The sequence below is a fragment of the Malania oleifera genome, chromosome 8 (genome assembly GCF_029873635.1).
Source record: "Malania oleifera isolate guangnan ecotype guangnan chromosome 8, ASM2987363v1, whole genome shotgun sequence".
Taxonomy (NCBI): domain Eukaryota; kingdom Viridiplantae; phylum Streptophyta; class Magnoliopsida; order Santalales; family Ximeniaceae; genus Malania; species Malania oleifera.
This window is the reverse complement of record NC_080424.1, coordinates 73,950,722-73,973,385: the sequence shown is the minus strand read 5'-3', so window position 1 is coordinate 73,973,385 and position 22,664 is coordinate 73,950,722. Positions and strand designations below refer to the sequence as shown.

General features: G+C 36.8%; 1 protein-coding gene across 1 annotated transcript in view; it reads left to right on the top strand.

Moving 5' to 3' along the window:
* Positions 1–350: 350 nt before the first annotated feature.
* The window catches only part of LOC131162437 (calcium-transporting ATPase 3, endoplasmic reticulum-type), a 132,256-nt gene continuing 109,942 nt past the window's right edge, over positions 351–22,664 (top strand). The window contains exons 1-5 of the mRNA XM_058118897.1: positions 351–535; positions 799–849; positions 1,010–1,043; positions 8,330–8,347; positions 20,766–20,902. Of these exons, the coding sequence (XP_057974880.1) occupies positions 503–535; positions 799–849; positions 1,010–1,043; positions 8,330–8,347; positions 20,766–20,902 (273 nt within the window). The 5' untranslated portion in view covers positions 351–502. The remainder of the gene's footprint in view (positions 536–798; positions 850–1,009; positions 1,044–8,329; positions 8,348–20,765; positions 20,903–22,664) is intronic.

Sequence of the window (22,664 nt, the reverse complement as noted above, 5' to 3'; positions counted from 1 at the left end):
TTTTATTCAATGATTATATATATATATATTTCATTTTTTTTAATGTTATTTTACTGTTGAATATGAAAAAATAAATTCCTTTACATTTATTTATTTTTTCTCCTTAACGGGATCTAAAAATTAATTCTCAAAAGTTGAAAAAAGGCTGTTCGCATTATACTGGGTTTTTATTATTATTTTTTTATAAAAAAAATTGTGAGAAAAACGTATCGGCAAACTCGCCCTCATTGCCCAAACTAGTGGCCCGGATTTGTTTAAAACCTTTCTGCCCATGCGGTGTAGATCCAGATCCACTAACCCGACCCGGTTTCATTTACATCCCTAACAATTGACACAGGCACGCTGCCTAAAACCAACGTCTGCGTTCGGACTTTTCAGGCGAAGCCATAGGCTCACGTCTACTGATCTACATCTCAAGAAGAAGAGTTTCCATAAAAACTCAGAAACGCTAGCTCGTCAGCTTTGGAGAAACTTTACCATCTCTCGTCCCTCCCGGCCTCCGATGGAGGACGCGTTCGCCAGATCCGTCGTCGAGGTATTTCCACCTTTGGTTTGGTTCCTCATTATTCTCAGGAGGTAGAAAGGAAATGAAACATAGTAAACTCTTGTACATATGTATGTATGGCTGTTTGGAGATAACCAAGAGGTGCATTATGTTTCGAATTTGGCATTGTGCAAGCTAAAAATTGGAACGTTTGAATTTTGGTGACTGTTTGCATTTTTTAGTGATTTGTTGGGTGCCAAACAGAGTGTGATATTTAAATTTAAATTGTTCTAATAATTGGATTATCTGGTCAGGTTTTGGAGTTCTTTGGCGTGGATCCTGCAAAAGGTCTTACTGATTTACAGGTGCGCTTCAGTTTGTTTATTGATCACTTCAAGAATTTCATATCAATGGTTTTAAAAATTATTATCTGACCCTGGCCCTTTTGGGGCTTGGATCAAATCATGATTGGTTTCTTTTGGGTTGATATATAGTGCAAGATTTCATCTATGTTGTTGCTTGCAGGTGGCAGAACACGGTAGAATCTATGGTAGAAATGGTAAGAATTTTATTTTCAACAGTTTCTTGAATGCACTTGCAGTTTCTTTTAAATTCTAGTAAAAAAAGAGAGCTGTTTTGGTATTTTAAGGAACCAACGTTGCCAGATTGAAGTGCAGGCTATGTGTTACTTCCACGTACTTTCTTTTAATGCAATTGAAATGCACTAAAGCTTGTTGTTTAATATGCTCAAGGGTTATGCACACACAATCAACTGAAAAAAAAGAAAAACGGAAGAGAACATAGCAATTACGTGGTTAAGTAGTGAGCTTATGTCCATGAAACCTTTGCAAAATCCCCACTAGATTGTCAATTTCTCAAATTGCCCTATGGCTTCAACCCTCATCTACAAGTGTGCATGTATATAACCCCAATGTGAAAAAACGCAAAATATCCTCAAACAATGGATATTGACACTATGCCCTTGGCTCAACATTATCGTATCCATGATCTTTCCTTGTTTTCCTATGTTGAGAGATTTTGGATATGAGGGTGAGGGTCCTAAAACCTTCCACATTCTTACAAACTTCAAGTGTATAACCCTTTTGAATATGAGCCGCCACAACTCAATAATCTCCACCTTCGTGAATATTCACCCTTTTAAGAACTTTTAGACTTGTATCTCCACCTGAAGCACTTGATCACTCATTCACTTGCTAGCTTGGAGTCAGTTCAAGCAATGCAATAACTTATCCTTAGTAACAACTTTTGTCAACATGTTAGCTGCATTATTCTTCATAGCCTCCTTGACAAGCTGAATGTCGTGGTAGTTATAAACTTTGGTATCTTGTGCTGCAGTGTTTTGTCATAGAATGATAAACCATATTTATTGCTAAGTAGATGGCACTTACTTCACAATGTACATGAGTAGCTTGCCCTATGCCAAGTTCAACTACTAATTCTTTTTGTCACAAGCCTCCTTCGCATCCTATCTCACTATTACGTATTCTATACAGTGGTCCATAATGCAACAACTAATTGTAGCATAGATTTAAAATGGATATACTTCCTAATCATGAGACTTCCTAGAACATTCCCCTAGTTAGGAATGCCTTTGATTGGGAAATGGACAATCCTTTAGAATTTTACATTAGCCTTTATAAACTAATGCTAGAGTGCTACCAACGAACCCAAGTGAACCCTGGACAAAGATGAGAATTTTACGGTCAGATTCTACTATAAATATCTCACCTCTCTGGCAAAATCCCGCAGCAAATTCTCGTAGAAGCTCATTTGGTGACCTGCAGCCCCCACAAATGTTGCTTTCTTCATGTGGGAGGCAACTCACAAAAGGATTCTTACCATTGAAAAACTTTAGAGAAGGGGGGCTTGCCTCTTGTCAAGAGGTGCTACCTATGTTTGGATCTGCCGAATCATTTGATCACATCCTCCTGCATTGCTCTTGGACTAGAATTTTTTGGAATTTGGCCATTTCCCTTACCAGCCAGCAGTAGCCAGTAGGTTACTGCCAGAATAGTGGAGGTTAGTTATGTGCTTGGAGAGTATCCACTCCAGCAAGGAAAGAAGGAAGGCTTTTTCTTTCATTCCCCTTTCCATTTTTTTGTTGGTGTGGAGGGAAGAAACATGAGAGCTTTCAAAGGATCAGCTTTGCCCTTTCATGTAGCTGAGGATCGTCAGATTACTACCATACCTAATTGGCATAGTGGGCTGTTTCTGAATGATATTCATGTAATTCTTGATTTTTTGGACACCCTGAATGTGGGTGATGTTCTTGGGTGTTGTACTTCTGTTTGTACTTGGTGGCATACCCTTGATGTCCTTTAATTGTTTTGCTGATAAGAAAAAAAATGATTGATTTAAAATGAATTTTTCAGCCTGCTATAGTGTAAACATAAACCTATTCATTGAAATTTTGTGCATAGTTTGCATCAACGTATCCCTCAACTAAAGAATCAAACTTGATGCAAAAATTTGTAGTACGCTTCTAGTACCTAGGACTCATTTCAAAGCTTTTGAATATTTCTTGCCTTGATTTGCCATAAACTTACTTATCGTGCCAATTGCATGTGCAAGATTTGGATAAGCACAAACCATGACATACACCAAGCATCCCAGAGCATTGGTGTATGGTACCCTAAACATCTTCTTGACATCTTCCATTGTCCACGAACATTGTGTCAAAGGTAATCCAAAATTATTTGCTAATGGGGTAGACACTAGCTTACCATTACTCATGCTGAACCTCTCAAAAACCTTTTCTATATAATTCTTTTTAGAGACCTGTAGATTTCTTTTCTTTTTTGACCCTTTGAAATTCCATCCCAAAGATCTTCCTTTGTGCTACCAAGATCCTTCATTCCAAATTTCTTACTCGAAAGAGATTTTAAGATTTTAAGTGATTAGAATCACTCATATGTATTTTTGTGTGTGTGTGTGTAGTAATTAACATATTGTTCACATATAAAAGCAGGAAGGCAAATGAATGACAAGATAGAACTCTAATGTAAACAAATTTTAGTCACCCTCACAACGAGCATATTCGATGCTTATAGCAAATGGACAGTTATGTAGAATTTTAATAATTTCCTCAATGTGCAAATATGGTTTGTCTCCCTTGGTTACTGAATCCTTCTTGCTTTTGCTTCTCTAAGTCACTACGATGGAGTGCCTTTTTAACATTAGTTGTTCCAACTCTAGATCAAGCTAATGAGACCATTTTTACTGGAAATGTGGTGCGTTTAAAGTCTTGATATGGGTATGGGCTTGAGTTATCCTACTTAAGAGGTACATAGTTCTCAGGTAGGGTAGGCTTAGTCCGTACAACCATTTCAGGTTGTGGTATGCTTGAATTATAATTACAATTTTCAACTCTTGGATCAATATTTGAGCAATTTTGGATCCTTGGATGGCCACCTCAGCCTCCATAGCAAAACCTTAATCCTAGGGCTTCTATTTTAATATACCCTCTCCTAACCGTCTCTCAACTAATAAGTGGGTTTGCCATGTTCACAGAGGACGATAATCCCGAAGGTTCCTGCAGTTTTGAGAGAAAGTTTGAAGATTAACTTAGAGTGGTTGATATATGCTCAAGAATGGGGGGTTCTATGTTCTTTTTCATAGATCCAAAACTTTTGAATTCTTAGTTGAGGAGGGTGGTTCTTATTTCATGTTACGCATTTTTTAGCGAAATTGATACTCTCTCTGATCAGTTTGCATGGGCAAAGAGAGTGCAAAACGTTTGCTAGATATTGTGGAGGAGCTAATGTCCAATGTAATTCCTGGTAATTTTGCAAGAACATTCAGAGATGGTGAGAAAGTATTTATTTTGTAGTTGGGATCCAATGCACATGGTTGTTTTTTAATGATCTTGGAACTTATTCATGGCCGACGGAAAGGATTTCTGGTCGTGCCAGAAGGAAAATGGGCAGTGGGTGGAGAGGGTTTGGATTTCAACATCGGAAAGCCATTGCTCCTGAGACGTTAGCCAGAAAATAGTCCTTAGCCAGCAAAATTCCATGGAAAAGTATTTGGAAACAGAAAATTCCATCTAGAGTAGCTTTTTTTGTTTGGACTGCTGCTTTAGGGAAATGCTTAACAATTGACAATTTACGAAAAAGAAAGGTTTGGATATTGGATTGGTGCTACATGTGCAAGTGTAATAATGAGACGGTTGATCATCTTTTCATTCATTGTCCGGTTGCAATGGACTTGTGGGTTGTGGTGTTGGATTTGTTTGGAGTGAGCTGGGTTATGCCGCAATCTGTAGTGGGACTTCTAGCATGTTGGCAAGGCAGATTTGGTCGTTATCGAAATGGGTTTATTTGGTTGATAGTTCCTCATTGTTTATTGTGGTGTCTTTGGAGGGAGAGAAATAGTAGGTGTTTTGAAGATAAGGAAAGATCCATTTCAGACCTGAAGCTATTTTTCTTTACAACTTTGATGGATTGGTTGGCTGCTTTGCGAAACCAATCATTTTCTTCTGTTTTTGAGTTACTAGATTCTTGTAATTTCTGTTTTTGATTTGTTTACCCACCCCATGTACACTCCTTGTGTATTTGGTGTTCACTTTGATATCAATAAATTTATTACTTATCAAAAAAAAAAAAGAAAAGTTGCCATCGCTAATAACACCTAAGGATAGGTGCATTGAACAACTGGAGAGAACCTAATCATAGTTTATCCATTCCTTTTGAGTACCCCTTTCCCACTAGCCTAGCCTTGATTACCTTCCCTTCCTGAAGCATCATCCTTTAGGACCCATTATCCTTCCTTTTGGAAGCTTCGCTAGCTCTCCCAAGTCTAGTTTTTATGCAAAGACTTCACCTCTCTCATCATAATTTTCATCCATCCATATGTTTTTCTTAGAATTTGAAACTACATCTTGGAAGGTGTATGTGCATCAACTGCCAGTGACAAAGGCAAAAGAGATCATGTCCTCAAAACCACATCTGAATGGTGCTTGAGTGGTTCATCTAGGTCTGCTTGTAGCTACTTATGTTCATCTGATTGCTGTCATTCCCATTGTTCAATTGAGAGCTCTTTTTGTTGCTGATCTAGCAGTCTACCAAACCCTGCTCGCACCCCTAGCCCCTCCTTGTCAGCCTTTCCTCGTTTATTTTCTATATCCTTCAACATAGATGCCTCATCAAACCATGGTCTTAAATTTCCACGAAATTGTCAAAATTTCCATCGAAATTTCCGATTTCCGTCCCCCTCGAAATCGAAATGGCAGTCGATTTCCATCTTGCATAATTTCCGTCAAAATCTCAACGAATCATCCGAAATTTATCGAAACCTCGAAATTTTAGCGAAATTTGTCGAAATTTTAACTACACAATGAAATTTCGTCGAAATTCAAACGAGAGATTCAAGAGTGAAGTGAAATTTCTCTTTTAATTTATTTTATTGAAACAAAAGGTTACCACAAGTGCTTTTGAAATTATATGAAAAAATAAACTTATAGTAATCTTTTATTTAACCATTCATGTCTAAATTATCAATATTTGTATAATAAATAATATTTAAATGAATTATGAATTTCATTTGCATTAACTGAATCTATTTAATGTACATTACCTTACAAACATGTTTGATACAAATACTATTTTAAAACTTTTCCACCCTATACAAAATATAGATGTATTTAATTTGTAATATATTAGTCTTAAAACTTATATTATTATATTTGTTAACCATTTCTAAAGTTTCACAAAGAATTCCATGTTTTACTACTAGTTTCCGTTATTTTTTCAAATCGAAATCGAAATTGACATCGAAATCGAAATTTCCGTCGAAATTTCCGTACTTTTGGAGCTTCGAAATTTGAGTCGAAATCAAAATTTAAGATCTTGCATCAAACACCATGTGTTAGCTTGGATTGAAGCCTATTATAAATGCGAGCATATGTTGGACAAGCGAAGATCCTTAATGTAGAGTAGTCCTCCTTATGATCTATCCAATAATTCACTCGACCACTTTGCATTCCAATTTTGTAGAATGGGTTTTTGTAATATAACAAGTCTGTTGACTGCGTTTACTCAAAAATTTTTAGGCAATCTTGCCTCCTAATGCCTTCTCAAACAGGGCTTTTGTCCATCCTTTTAGCAATCCCATCTTGATTTAGAGTCCTAACTATAAAAAAATTCCTTCATACTCCTAGAAACTCATTTAACTTGTATGGTTGTACTCCTGCTCATTATTTGACTTTAGATACTTTAATGACTTCTTGTTTGTTTCTTAACCTTTGCCTTTCACTATTTGAATTTGGGAAACACTTTTTACTTTTTCTTCATGAAGTCAACATTGTTGATGAATCTAACAAAACATTAGCTCCATTGCTTGGTGTACCCTCATAGCCCACAACACCCTTTGAGAACATAATCTAGAGTCGTTGCTCTTCTGGGAGGATAACTTGAATTTCACTTTGCACTGTTTACCCAGAATGCAGTACTTATAGAATCCAACTTTGCACTTCTTTTAAACCTTCATATGCTCTTTCATATGTCCCAAACGCATAGTGTCATCCAATGAAGCATATTTATTGCACTAACAAAAATTGTACTACCTAGTAGCTGATACAGATTTTTATCAGCCTGTTTACCATTCATCATATCCATAGAACCCTTTGACACTTCCAGAATTTCTTTGCTCAGAAAGTCCATGTATAGTTTTCTTTAACTAATCGAGACAAAGTATATTCTTCTTCTATTTCGTTACATGTCCTATATGCTGTGATGTTCTAACAATATCGTCAAACATACGAAATTTCACAGTGCCGATGCCAATAACTGGATAGGTATGATCATCCTGATCCTAATGCCCTTTGGGTATCATCCTGATCCTAATGCCCTTTGGGTCTCTTCCCATCCGTGCATAACCTCACACTTATTTATAGACTTCAAATGGGCCCTTTTAAATATGAACCACATATCAACAGAGCTTAGTACAGTTTGTAAATCAGTTTATTTATAGTTTTGTTATGGTTCTCTCACCAAGATTTTGTTTTTCATTTTCCTCTACAAGTACGGACTAGTGATGTAGGATGGGACGTGGGTATTTGACTGGATCATTTTGACCCAATTTGGAGGCCAATTTCAATGAATAGGGTCAATAGATTGTTGGGTCCTAAGCTTAGTTAATTAGTAGCTTATTATGTGTGTTTAGTTTGCTTTTTGTAGGATTGTGTTTTGGGGCTTGTTTGTAATATTTGTGTATTTAGGGGTGTGTTAGTAAATTCATGTATTTCAGGGGTATATGTATAGTTTCCTGTATTATTGGCTTTCCTATAAATAGTGTATGAAAGCCATGTAAGAGGTGGTTTTTGATGAATTTTAATTGAAAGTGAACGTGTGATTTCCTCCCTTGTGTCTCCTTCCTTCTCTTCCTTTTTCCTTCTTCTTCTTCTTCTTCTTCCCCTCTCCTCTCCTCTATCTCTTCCAAATTATCTGTTGGCTGTAATTCCATGATGCTGTGCTGCATCAACTAACATACTGGAATTTAGTTCTGAGGAACATATAATTTTTAATTTGCAGTTTCTTGAATTTATATGTGTGTCTGGTTTTGCAAAATCCTTGCATTTATAATAGATTTGTTGCATTGGAATGTTGAATTTCTCCCCATATATAGCATTGCAGCAAATTTTTTGTTCATGAATTTTATGATGATGTGGGCCACTATTAAGCAGGAAATGCTGTTCTGAATTTTTATCATCTTCATTTTTTGTTAGAAATGTTGTGATATTTCAAACAGCTTTAAGTATAAGCAGTGCTTTCACATATTTATTCTAATATGTTACCCCTTTTGATTGCATGTTACCGGCGGTTGCAGTGCTGCCTCAAGAGGGAAGTAAGTATATGGAATTCATACTACTGTCTCTGCCTCTCTTTCTCTATTTCTCTCTCTCACACACACACACCCATGAGCATGTGCAAATTTTTTAATTAAGTAGATCAATTGGATTTTTTTCCCCATATCTTGCACAATTACATTCATGATCAAGGATCCTTGTAAAAAAGCAAATGAATATGCATGTTATCTTCATTTTCCCTCCTATCCCTCCTTCCATGAACTGGAAATTTAACGCTTGATCATATATGCAGTTTGATTCAAGACAGTTGGAAAAACCACCTTTTTCTTTTTATTTTTTATCGAAAAAGAGAACTATATTAATAGAGAAAGAATACAAAACAGGATAAGGAATTCCCCCCCTCCCCCCAAAAAAAAGAAGCACAAAAAGGAAAACTAAACTAGAAAAGCAAAACAATTAATACAAGGCAGCTAATCAATTCAATTTTCAGGGAGAAAATTGAATTGGCAGCTGGTTTGGGGGAAGATTCATTACTTGGCTTCTGTACGGTGTGTTGGGTTTGGTTGCTTTAAGGGAGTTATATTTTCGGATATTCAGTGATATTGGAGGAATCTTCTGTTCTGAGCTTTATGTTTTTTTTTTTTTTTTTTTTTTCCAGTTTTGTTTTATTAGTTTGTTTTTTCTGGATTGTTCCAGAATTTTGACAGAAGTCTTTTTCTCCTTTTTGTAATTCTCCTCTTATCAATGAAATCTCTTCTTTTGTTAAAAAAAAAAAAAATCTTCTAAACTCATCCCCTTAAAACAACCTGCTGCAACAGTCCATACAACAACAACAACAAGCCTTAAGTCCCACTAGGTGGGCTACATGAATCCTTTTCCGCCAATTCACCTTATCAAGAGCATTTTCCTCTATTAGATTAAGGGCTGTTAAATCCTTTCTCACTACCTCATTCCAAGTTATTTTAGGCCTACTCCTACCCCTTTTCATGATAGAAACAATAACTAACTCACTCCTCCTCACAGGTGCTCTACTAGACTTGCATTTCAAATGCCAAAACCATCTATGCCGCCCCTTCCTTATCTTGTTTTCAATCTGTGCTATGCCTAAATTATTATGTATATGCTCATTTCTTACTTTATCATTTAATGTTAAACCACTCATCCACCTTAACATTCGCATCTCAACAACTTTTATCTTTTGTACATGCTGTTTCTTAGCTGCCCAACATTCTGAATCATAAAACATAGCTGGCTTTATAGCCATCTTATAAAACTTTCTTTTTAATTTTAAGGGTATTCTAAGATCACACAACACACTTGATTCACTCCTCCATTTTACCCAACCTTTTTTAATTGTATGTACTATATCTTCAATTTTCCCTTCAGCTTGGATAATAAAACCAGGATATCTAAATCTATTAGTGCTATTAATCTTCTAATTATCAAGTTTAATCTTTTCTCTGTTGTTACTCCTTACAACAACAACAACAACAACAAAACCAAGCCTTAGTCCCAGTAGGTGGGGTCGGCTATATGAACCCTTTTCCGCCAATTTATGCGATCATGGACCATTTCTGTTGTTACTCCTTACATTACTGAAATTACATTTGATATATTTTGTCTTATTCCTACTTATCCTAAACCCTTTAGACTCTAATGTGGCTCTCCACAGTTCTAGCTTAGATTCCACTCTACTTCTACTATCATCAATCAACACAATATCATTTACAAACAACATACACCAAGGAATCTCATTTTGGATATTCTTAGTTAGTTCATCAATTATTAAAGTAAAACGATAAGGACTCAAAGTAGAGCCTTGATGTACACATACTGTGATTGGAAATTCTCTAGATTCTCCTATAGTCCTAACGCCAATCACTACTCTATCATACATATCCTTAGTGACCTCTGTATATCTATTGCAAAGTCTGTTCTTTTCTAAGACCCACCAAAGAACTTCACTTGGTACTCTATCATAAGCTTTCTCTAGGTTAATAAAAAACCATATGCAAGTCCCTCTTCTTTTCCCTAAACTTTTCCATTAAACTTCTTGAAAGATAAATAGATCTCCCAGGCATAAAACCAAATTGATTTTCGTAAATATTCGTTTTCTAATCTTATTCTATGTTCAATTTCCCTTTCCCATAATTTCATCGTGTGACTCATAATCTTAATTTCACGATAGTTATTACCACTTTGAATATCGCCTTAGTTTTTGTACAAAGGTACTGACGTACTTTTCCTCCATTTTTTTGGCATTTTCTTGGTTTTTATAATAATGTTGAATAATTTGTTAACTAGATAATTGCTTTATCCCCTAAACATTTCCAAACTTCAATTGGGTATTTTATTCGGTACTATAGATTTCCCACTTTTCATCTTTCTTAATGCCATCTTAACTTCAAGGACTCCAATTTGGTGAATAAATCTCCTATTTTTAGTCTTCTCCTCATTTGTCACTTCCAAGTTCAATCTTTTATTTTGGTTTTCATTAAACAAATTTATCAAAGTATCTCTACCACCTCTCTTTTATGTCATCTTCTCTAATTAAGACATTATCATTCTCGTCCTTTATACATTTCACATTACCTAAATCTTTGCATTTTCTTTCTCTAGCTCTAGCAAGTTTATAAATGTCTTTTTCTCCTTCTTTTCTATCTAGTTTAGTATATAAAGTATCATAAGCTCTATGTTTAGTTTCACTAATAGTCTTTTTAGCATTTTTTTCTCGCTTCTTTATACTTTTCAAGATTTTCTATATTTCTACAATTTTGCCATATTTTATACCAAATTTTTTTTTTGTCTTAATGACTTTTTGGACTTCTCGATCTCACCACCAACTTTCTTTACTACCCGAGTATCTTCCTTTGGACTCAACCTCTTTTACTATCCTTACGATAGAATTTGCCATTTTATTCCAGACAGTATTTGCATCAACCTTATCCCCTATTCTTCAATCACATTCTTTGTTCATTTTATCTTTGAATTTTACTGTATTATCTCCCTTCAAGTTCCACCATCTAGTTCTCTTGCATTGATTTATTGATGTAGGACGGTTCTAAGTAGCTCTAGTCTTACGGTTGACCCTCTTCGTAGCACACACACAATATCACAATCTATGGGAACAATTGAATTAACCAAGCATGAACATCACAAACATATTCTAATGATCACAAGTTGTTAAGATTTTGAAAACGCATATGATTTGGTTTAAAAGCCCTTAATTGATCATTTCATTCAAGTAATCAAGTTCACTTTAAAAATGTTATATTTGAAGTCTTAGATCACAAGTCCTAGCATACAAATCAAATATCCCTAAGCATGGTACTAGCAATCATGTTCATGTTGAAAATAATACAAAAGTAAAATAAACATTTAAAACATAGGTAATGAGGTTCCTAGGAAATAGTTTGTCATAGGAAATAGGTGCCTAGGAACTAGAATAATTATGATAGTGGAGTCTAGGAACTTAAAATGAAATAAATGCTTCTTGAAAAAAATAAGACTCTTTGACTTGCAAGTTGTCATGCTTCTTGAAAAACCAAGACTTTTTGACTTGCAAGTTGTTATCCTCTTTCCAAGTTAGCTTTCAAGAGAAGCTTCAATTGCTGCAAATAAAGTTCACATCCAATGGTAGACTTTGGGTGGTCGTCCACGTGTCACAATATCTGCAAAAGATACTCGAGGTGCATGTTGATCTCCATCATTTATGCTACTCCTTCTCTTCCAATTTTTAATATGTATATCTAATACTAAGACTCTATGCTGAGTAGCCAAACTTTCACCTAGAATAACTTTATGCTCCTTACAAGATAGAGATCCCCATTCTTAGTTAAGAAGAAATCTATTTGGTTTTTATTATACCCACTCTTGAAGGATATTAAGTGTTCTCTTTTTATAAAGCAAGTATTCAATATAACCAAATCATAAGACATGACAAAATCTAAGATTGTATTACCGGCCTCATTTTTTTTTATCTCCATATCCATATTCCATGGCCTCCATGTATCCTCTCATATCCTATATGATTTTTTCCAATGTGACCATTCAAATCAGCCCCTATGAATGTCCTTCAGACTTTGGTATCTCTTGAACAACACTATCCATATCTTTCCAAAATTGTCTTTTAAGATTTCTTGCTAAGCCTATTTGGGGAGCATATGCACTAATGACATTCTTTATCTCTAGGCCTAAAGCTATCCTGATTTTAATGATCCTATCCCCTATTCTTTTAACATCTATTACATTATCTTTTAGGTATTTGTCTACAATAATATTGACCCTGTTTTTATGTTTCTCTTTACTAGCATACAAAAGTTTAAATCCTGATTTTTCAATTTCTCTAGCTTTCTCCCTACCCATTTCGTCTCTTGAAGGCAAATTAAGTTAATTTTCCTTCTACATATTATTTCCACTATTTCCATACTTTTTCTTGTAAGAGTCCCTATATTTCAAGTTGCTAATATAATCTTATTTTCTTGTGCTAACTTATTAACCCTTTCCCTTTTATATTGACACGTTCTATTCCCTTGACCTAGGTGAATTTGGTGAGAATTCATGATAATAAGATTTGACAAAGTTTTACGCTGGCTGCAACAGTCCATAAAGAAGCCAAATACTGACTCTTATCCTGAACCAAAATCTAAGAAGTCTTATTCCCCTTAAAATGCAATTGTGTCTTCCCATACAAATTCTGCACAACCCAGCAAACAGACCACATCTCCACAGAGCAGACTTGTCTTTGCTCCTTCCGAAACCCAAAAAATGAAAGAATTAGTAGAAGAAATGGTGTGGAGAGTATAAAGAAAAGGGAAATAAGCAGAGGAAAGAATGTTGATTCCTTTAGGAAATGCTTCCATTTCACACAAATCTATCACCTCTCTTTGTACCCATTCATAGTCTCCTAATGGTCTTCTTTTCTTGATCAATAAAGAGAAATTTATATTAGTAGGGCATCAAGGGGATGCCATCCTACGGTAGAAAACATCAACCACTCTATAGAGTGTCGCAAACATCAAGGATTACATTAAGATCATTAACAGTTTGCCTACTAAGCCAGCTAGAAACAACAGCAATCCACTGCTCTTTTCAAATCTGAAGCAGAGTAGCCGTATCTTTGAAGGCTCCCTTATTTCCTTCTTTCCAAGTACACCATAAGGTGGCGAGAGGTATGAGATTCAAAGCCTTTTGCTTCTCCTTGGAGGCTCTGATACCTTTCAAAGCCCAAATCTCCCCTCGAACGGAATATGCAGTAACCCACTGATATCTGGTCGAGGATAGAACCATATTACACGAGTTCCTTGTCCAGGGTCAGTGGAGAAGAATGCGGTTGAAGGATTCTGCATCAGCCATACAAAGAAAGCATCTATTTGTTGTAAGCCCCCTTTTTTGCAGATTGTCAAGGGTAAAATATTTACATGTGTGGATTCCCAAACAAAAAAGGCAACCTTCTATAACATAATAGGCTCCCTTATTTCTTTCTTTCCAAGTACACCATAAGATGGCGAGAGGTATGAGATTCAAAGCCATTTGCTTCTTCTTGGAGGCTCTGATGCCTTTCAAAGCCCAAATCTCCCCTCGAATGGAATATGCAGCAGCTCACTGATATCCAGTCAAGGATAGAACCATATTACCCGAGTTCCTTGTCCAGGGGCAGTGGAGAAGAATGCGGTTGACGGATTCTGCATCAGCCATACAAAGAAAACATCTATTTGCTAGAAGCCCCCTTTTTTGCAGATTGTCAAGCGTTAAAATATTTACATGTGTGGACTCCCAAACAAAAAAGGCAACCTTCTATAACATAATAGATTTTATTTACTAGGAAAGAGAGGGTGTCCTAGTAGTATTTACTATTTAGGTTTTCTATTTTTATTTTCTTGATTACAAGCATATATGGCCTATAAGGTTGTGATTGTAAGATGTTTTATTTAGAGTTGAATATTATAAATTGAGTTTTGAGTTTTAGAGTTTATCCCTTGTGTGACAATGTGAGGTCCTTCATCAGAGAAACTTCTAGGAGAATTTATCTTTCTAGATTGTTTGAATATTAAGTAAAATGTTTTGCTAATGAAAGGGTAGCTAGCAATTAATAATAGCAGGGTAGTTATTTGTCAAATCATTATTCATAAAAGTGTTCTTGTAAATAAATATTTTAATACTATATGAAAGTTGTTTACCAAAAAACAAAAAAGTTGGTGCTCTCAAAGAAGACAATTACAACGTTCTCTCCTTATTTTAACCTTGTTATCTTCTCTCCTCTTCTGACCTAGGTGGCTTGTTATCCAAACCATTCACAGTTTGTAATTACTGTTTATAATTATTGTTTGTAGGGGTGTTGTGTGTGTGTGTGTGTGTTTTTTTTTTGGGGGGGTGGGGTGAGGGTTCTAAAGGGGAGGAGAATTTGCTTTCTACATAAGTAATGAATGTTTTAAGAGAGGGCCTAGGGAGAACTAGGCAGTCGCCCAAGATGCTCAAGTGTGAATGGTTGTAGTTGAAGGGGTTTTGATGGGTGGAGGGATTCCATTTGCTAGTGGGGATTCAAAAGTTGGGGTGATTTACTAGGGAGAGGCAAATAGGTGTTGCGTGTCATCCTTTAATAGAGGATGCTATGTCAATTGTCAATTAATTATAAAATAATAAATTGTTTGCCCAAAGTGGTGACACATGGTAAAGGTTGAGGCTGACGAAAAAGGAGCAGATGTCACAAGCGACATGTGGTGGACGCTTGAGTAGCCTAGGAAAAGACTAAAGGGTTAGGACTCCCCCTAATAAACCTCAATTTAGGCTCATGAAGCGAAGATTCAACATCCTCTCCCTGCCACATGTGTTTGGATCAATCCCAAATGTGTGCTGCAATTTTGATCTTTGAGAGAGTGCAAACATAAGATAATTAACAATTAATTCATAATTGTGCAAATATAAGTTCAACATGATTACACGATTCAATTTCATAATCTAGGGCAAAAAAAGGTAGTTTTGTGGATTTACACTGTTCATAAATGTTTAGTAATTGGGTAAAATAAAAGACCTAAATTGAATGATAGGCCTCTCCCTCTATTTATAATTTATGTAAGTATAATTGGAATGACCATAATACCCTTTATAACTCACACTTATTACCAACAAAACTCTTAACATATAATAATAATAATGCTAAAAGACTAAAAAACCATTAACACTCCCCCTCAAGCTGGTGCATATATATCATATGCTCCTAGCTTCTTACAAATGAATTTCACACGAGCACCTCCCAAGGCTTTAGTGGACAAATCAGCAAGTTGAAACTCAAGACTTCACATGAGTGGTCATAATGAGCTTCTGTACAAGTTTCTCTCGAATAAAGTGGCAATCAACTTCAATATGCTTTGTCCGCTCATGGAAGACAGGGTTGGAGGCAATATGAATAGCAGCTCGATTATCACACACCAACTCCATAGGCTGAGAATGTGGAAAACCTAGTTTTTCAACATGTTCTTCAGCCAAACAAGTTCACATGTAGTGTGTGCCATCACCCTATACTCTGACTCAGCACTCGATCTGGCAACCATAGTTTGTTTCTTACTTTTCCAAGACACCAAATTACCACCGACAAAGATACAATACCCGGTTGTGGATCTTCGATCGGATGGTGATCCAACCCAATCTGCATCTGTATATACCTGAATATGTGATCCCAATCCTGATATAAGAGACCTCTCCATGTCCCTGGTGCACCTTTGAGATATCTCAAAATGCGAATTACTGCATCCTAGTGACTTGTTCTTGGGGAATTGAGAAACTAACTCAGAACACTTATTGCGAAGGATATATCTGGTCAAGTGACTGTGAGATAATTCAATTTTTCAACAAGTCTTTGTTACCGACTTGGGTTAGGCAACAAATCACCCATATATGACATTAACTTACTATTGGGATCTATGGGTGTATCAATAGGTTTGGATCCCAACAGTCCCATCTCATCTAAAAGATCAAGAACATACTTCTTCTGTGACCGGACAGTTCTCATATGAGATCATGATACTTCTGTACCCAAGAAGTACTTTAATGGTCCCAAGTCTTTGGTCTGAAACTTACTCTGTGGAAAAAGCTTTAAGTCCTGGATGCCACAATCATCATCACCAATTATCACAATGGCATCCACATAAACAATAAGCAAAATACTGCCCGATGTAGTGTGACAATAAAATGAGAGTGATCTATTGCACATCGATGAAGGCCAAACTCAAATAGTACAACACTAAAATGGCCAAACCATGCTCTTGGAGATTGTTTTAATCCATTTAATGACTTCTTGAGCCAACATACTAAGCCTGACTCCTCCTGAGCAACAAACCTAGGGGGTTGCTTCATATATACGTCCTCATGAAGATCACTATGTAGGAAAGCATTCTTCACATCTAACTGATGTAGAGACCAATGACAAGTGGTGACTAAAGAAATGAACAAACATACTAAGGCAAGTTTAGCAACCGGGGATAATGTGTTTGAATTATCCAAACCATACACCTGAGTGTACCCCTTAGCAACAAGGCGGACGTTCATACGAGTCACAAAACCATCAAGATTGACTTTCACATTGCACACCAAGGGACAACCAACCACAGACTTATCTGGACGAAGAGGTACCACCAAATCCCAAGTATCATTATCATGTAGTGCACTCATCTCTCCAACCATTGCCGTCCTCCACCCAGAATGGGATAAGGCTTCTGAAATAGATATTGGAAGAGCAATAGAAGATAATATACTAACAAGACAGTAATAAGAGGGTGACAAGAAAGTATAACAAACAAAATTAGAGATTAGATGTTGGGTACAAGTGCGTTTACCTTTTTGAACAGCTGTTAGAGGATCAATATCACGATAAATAAGATCATCCGATGAGGGAACTAGAGGCATAGTAGTAGAAGCAACAGGAGGCACTTCCCCCTTGTGTTGTCGTGTGTATACTTGCAAATTGGGATGATTCAAGCAACGAGAAGGACTCGAACTGGATGAAGATGTAGGAGGATTGGGCATAGATACTAGGTTTGGGTCCAGAAGGCAAGGAAGAGGAAGAGACTCATCAAGGTCAACAAAACTCGAGGAATCAGAGTAGTATGGTGTAGACTCAAAAAAGGTGACATTAGAAAAGACAAAGAATCGATGTAAAGTAGGACTATAACATCGATATTCCTTTTAAGTATAAGAATAACCCAGAAAAATACATTTGATAGCACGAGGATCCAACTTATGCATTCTGGGAGATAACTGATGGACAAAGGACACAACCAAATATATGAGGAGGAAGGAAGAACAAAGGAGCCTTAGGAAAGATAATTGAATATGGAATTTTATCACCAAGGATAGAGGATGCCATTTTATTGATGAGGGAGCAAGCTGTGAGCACAACATCACTCCAAGAGACTTTGGGGACATTCATTTGATACAATAAGGTACGAGTGACTTCAAGAATATGTCCGTTTTTCTGCTCTGCAACTCCATTTTGTTGTGGAGTGTGGGCACAAGAGGACTGGTGGATCATACCAGAGTTGGTCATATAAGTATTGAATTGGGTACTGAAGTACTCCTTAGCATTATCACTATGAAGTATCCTGATTTGCATGTCAAATTAAGTCTTTATTTGGGAACAGAAAGCATAAAGGATATCAAACAACTCGGAACGATCTTTCATTAAATATAACAAGTCATCCTAGAGTAGTCATCAACAAATGTAACAAAGTAACGAAACCCCAACTTTGATGTCACACGACTAGGACCCCCAATATCAGAATGGACAAGCATGAAAGGACTAACCGCCCGTTTGTCGACCCAGGGAGCAAAGGGAACATGATGATGTTTGTTCAATTGATGGGACTCACACTCAAGATTAGAAACTTGGAATACTCCTCCTATGATATAGTCACAATACCCGGTTCACTCAAACAAGTCACTAATGAAGGAATCATACTTTTGGGATTTGCAAACGCCATCCCAACATTCACAAATTCAGACCAATGATCATAAGATTCATTGCTGGAACAATTGGAACAACCATGAACAAGGTGACCCACCATGAACAAGCCACAGATAAATCAGTACAAGGCTGCCATAGCACCAAGAAACTCACGCAGTCCAAAGAAAGCAACACTCAGCACTGAAACCATTGGATAGGTGAACCACCAAAACTACCATGAACAAATCACCAACAACCTCAGATGCAGCCCCAAGATACCAACACTGTCACAGCCCCACACCAAAAAAAAAAAAAAAAAAAAACAGCTTATGAGCACTGCCACTGCCCCAAGAAGGTCACCAATGACCGTTACTAAGACCGAACAACAACTAATGAATTACCATGAGTGCATTTTCGCAACAAATATTGGATCTTGGAGCGAAAAACACATGCCCAACAGCTTGATATTTTGGTATATGGAAGGAATTAGAATAGTGAATAAAAAAAACAGCAAATCCAACTGTTGCAGACTCAATAAACTCATTAACAAATGATAAACAGCTTCACGAAGCATCAAACAACCGTTCCTTGGGTGCTGCACTGCCACGGATGAGGTGAACAACTCACTGACAGATATAGCACTGCCACAGCCTCACAACTGAACATATGAACACAAAGAAGCCTTCACAAGCCTTGAACAGACATTAACGGAATGCCACGAGTGCATAGTCGGAAAAGTTTGAATTTTTGAGCAAAAAACTGACCTAAGAGCTTGATAAATATAGTCTAGAGAAGGAATCAGCGCATGGAAGAGGACAAAAAGAAAAGAAAAAAGTGGCCAGAAATTCACTCACGTGCCGGCAAGTGGGGTCGACCCTGCCGGCATTTGGCCGGCGTGTGGGGGCTCCTCCAGCAATGGGGTTTTGTGGGGTGAGTTGTCAGGGGGGGTTTCTGTTTATGGGTGTATGGTTGGTTTTGTGAAATAATATTGGATGGAGGTGAATCTAGGAAGGACAGCCGTGGGAATGGTGTTTTCCAGCGACGGCTCTGGAGAGTAGGGTTTAGTTTGGGTCATGCTCCGATACCATGTTGAGTAATTGGGTAAAATGAAAGACCTAAACTGAATGATAGGTCTCTCCTTCTATTTATAATATATGTAAGTACAATAAGAACGACCATAATACCCTTACTGACTCACACTCACTACTAACAAAGCTCTAATACAATAATAATAATAATTCTAAAAGACTAAATAACCATTTAAAATAAATACTGTTTATTGATACTTTTTACGGTTACTTTTCATCAATACTGTTCACAGATCTCTTTTTGTATAGCATGGGATCAAAGCATTAATGCCTGATCTTTCTGTTTTTCCTGCTCTCCTTGTTTTAAATGTTTTTTTTTTTCAGTATCAGTCTGAGAGTGTAAGAAGCAGATAGAACGCAGACTCTTTCTACTCTTGTTCGTTTGTTTGCCGTAACCTAATGGTTGGCTGCTGGTTCTTTGGGCTTATGTGATATAAATGACTCTTCCTGTATGGGTTAAGGGAAGAGTCTCAATTAATGAAGTGCTCTGTGTGTTAGTGTATGCCCTGCAGATCATTGCTTTAGTTTAGTGCAACTGCTTTGTTTGATGTGTTGAAGCGTTTGTTTCATATCTTCTGCAAAATGCAGAGCATCTTACCTTTTTCCCCCCCCCCAATTTTATTTTTTTGGGAGATTTTGCTTGGTAACTTGGGAGAATGTAGTATAGCCTTATGGATGATCAAAAGTTCCTGCTCAAGTTGCCTTGCAGTCTCCTGTTGGAACTGATTTAGTTGGTCTACAAATGACTTCCATAAAGTTAAATGGCAGGAACTATTTTGCTTGGACCTAGGAAGTGAAGGTGTATACTGGAGCTGGAGGGAGGTCTGAATTCTTGACTAATGATTCTCCTTTTCCAACTTATGATGGGTACAAGTCCTGGCTTATGGATAACTACCTGAACATGATTTGATTGCGAAGTAGCTTCTACAAGTGTCCTCCAACTTTGTATTCTATAACACACGAAGCAGATATTGTGATGTTTGCTGCACTCAACTGCAGATGTGCATGGATTTGAAATTTCATTGTTGATTTTTGGGGTGCGTTTGGTTGTATTCTGCATTGCAAATTTTTGTTGGAGGTGTATTTGCACTAGATGTTTTCATTTTCCAATAATTTCTTAGCAAGATGATTGCTTTAGTCAGAATCATAAATTCTCTCTGTATTGCCTTGAACTTCAGTTATTTGAATCTTCGTTGCTCGTCCGTTACCATTAGAATAAGATACCACTGAAAACTGATGCCCATTCTGTCACATAGAAACAGAACCATTGCCTAATGGATAATTTTAGCCACTCTCTATATTTCTTTACTTTGCTAGTGCATGCTACTCTCAATTACATCCTATTTTGGGGATGAATAGTTATATTACATGAAAACTTCTATCCTTAGATTTGAATTATTATCCCTGTATCTTTCATTTCACTGAATGCAGAGACACCATTTTGGAAATTGGTTTTGAAGCAATTCGATGATTTGCTTGTTAAGATATTGATTGCTGCTGCTCTTGTTTCATTCCTTCTGGCCTTGATTGATGGAGAGACAGGCTTAACAGCATTTTTGGAGCCCTCTGTAAGATACCATGTCTAATCTTGATATCTTGTTTGTTAATTATTTTTAAGCACAAGTTTTTTTTTCCCCCCTTTTTAATGCTCATTCATATTTCTCTAAAAGTTGTAGCTGCCATTTCCCCTCACATAAGCAGGAGTATCCAAGGGGAGTGGCCCTTGTGCAGAAGACTAAAGAAAAACTAATTACAACCTATTAGTAGCTGAAGAATAATCTCCCTACAAAATCTATGAAGGAACCAAATTTAGAGCTAAACATTCCTCTCGGCCAAAGCTGTAAAACAAGAAATTATTTCCCTTTCAGCTTTCTAAAGGAGTTTCAATACCTTCAAAGTTCAAAGGCCTTTGCATTTCTCCCTCAGCATGCTCCAAGCCTCAAATAACCTAATTTTTTTTTTCTTTTTTAAAATGGTATTTACTGTGCTCAACTTTGGTATAGAATTGAGCAGAGAAGACACTGTTTCGTGTATGGGGAATATCTGTCTAAGAATCCCTCTTGTAGATGAGAGGTTAGAGAGGAGAATGGTGTGGTAAGAGGGGGATCATTTTATTAATTGGGGATGTTTTGAGCAGAGAAGACCTGGGACTTTGGTGTCTAAAAGCATATCTTTAGTGGGAAAATGATTGTGGAGGTTTGCCTTAGAAACAAATTTCCTTTTGGCACAAGGTTATCAAGAGTAAGTATGGTCTTAATTGTAATGTGTGGTATGTCAGAGGAAATTTTTGGTGCTACTCATGTGAGCCATCCAAATTTAATCTCATTTGATATATCTCATTACTTGTTTTAAGGTCCATAAGTAAAATGGCAATGCTGTTTTGCTTTTGGGGGGATTGTTGGGTTGGAGAAAATTTTTTGTCAGGTGTCATTCCTATCTTTTTAGATTTTCCTAGATACATAGTGCTCCTATTGTTTCGTTTTTTTCCCTGGATTTCCGTTTCTTCCGGAATCTTAATGAAAGAGAGATTGAAGGCCTTGTTATTTAGTGGTATGTTTGGATCCTCTTGTTCTTCGTTCAAGGAGGAATATTTGCATTTGGATAGGGGATAGTTTTGGTACTTGCACTTCTAAATATTTTCTAATGCATTTAACAAATCCCCTATACCTTCTCCTCTGCCTCTGCATTATGTTATTTGGAAGGATGAAGCCCCTCCAAGCTTTGGAGGTTCATAACTGGGTAATGATTTTGGAAAAAGGAAATTTATACTCTGCAGCTTGAATCCTGACTCTTTTACACATTTGTGCTGCATCACTTTTGCAGCCACTGTGTATCACATCCGGAGATTCAGAAACATAATGGTTTTTGAAAACTCATCTGCTAGAAGAGATGAGATTGTTTTTAGCCTTGCAGAAGATATAAAATGTTGTGTCTCCGGTGTGAGGAGATTTAGGAATTCCTGGCAATTTTATGTATTTTCTGCTGCTGGTTGTTTTTGTATCCATTTGACATTCTTTTCTTGCCTTCTTCTGAAAAGAACACCAAGGACTTTGTTGCAGGATATTGGTGTGGTTACGCTTAGCTTCTTTTGAGATAAATGGGCTTTTATGCTTCATTGTCTAGTGGCCAGGCAGCTTTGGAGTAAGCTTTTTCTCCTTTGCTGGTGAGATGTGGGTGATTCTTTAGGCAGGGAATGATTTTATATTGATGAAATTTTGGGGTTTTTGGAAAATTGATGGAACGTGTTGTGGAATTGTGCTCGGTATTGCTATTCTTTGAACTTTATGGATAGTGGAATGCTAGGATATTCAAAGTTTAACTCAGCCTTCT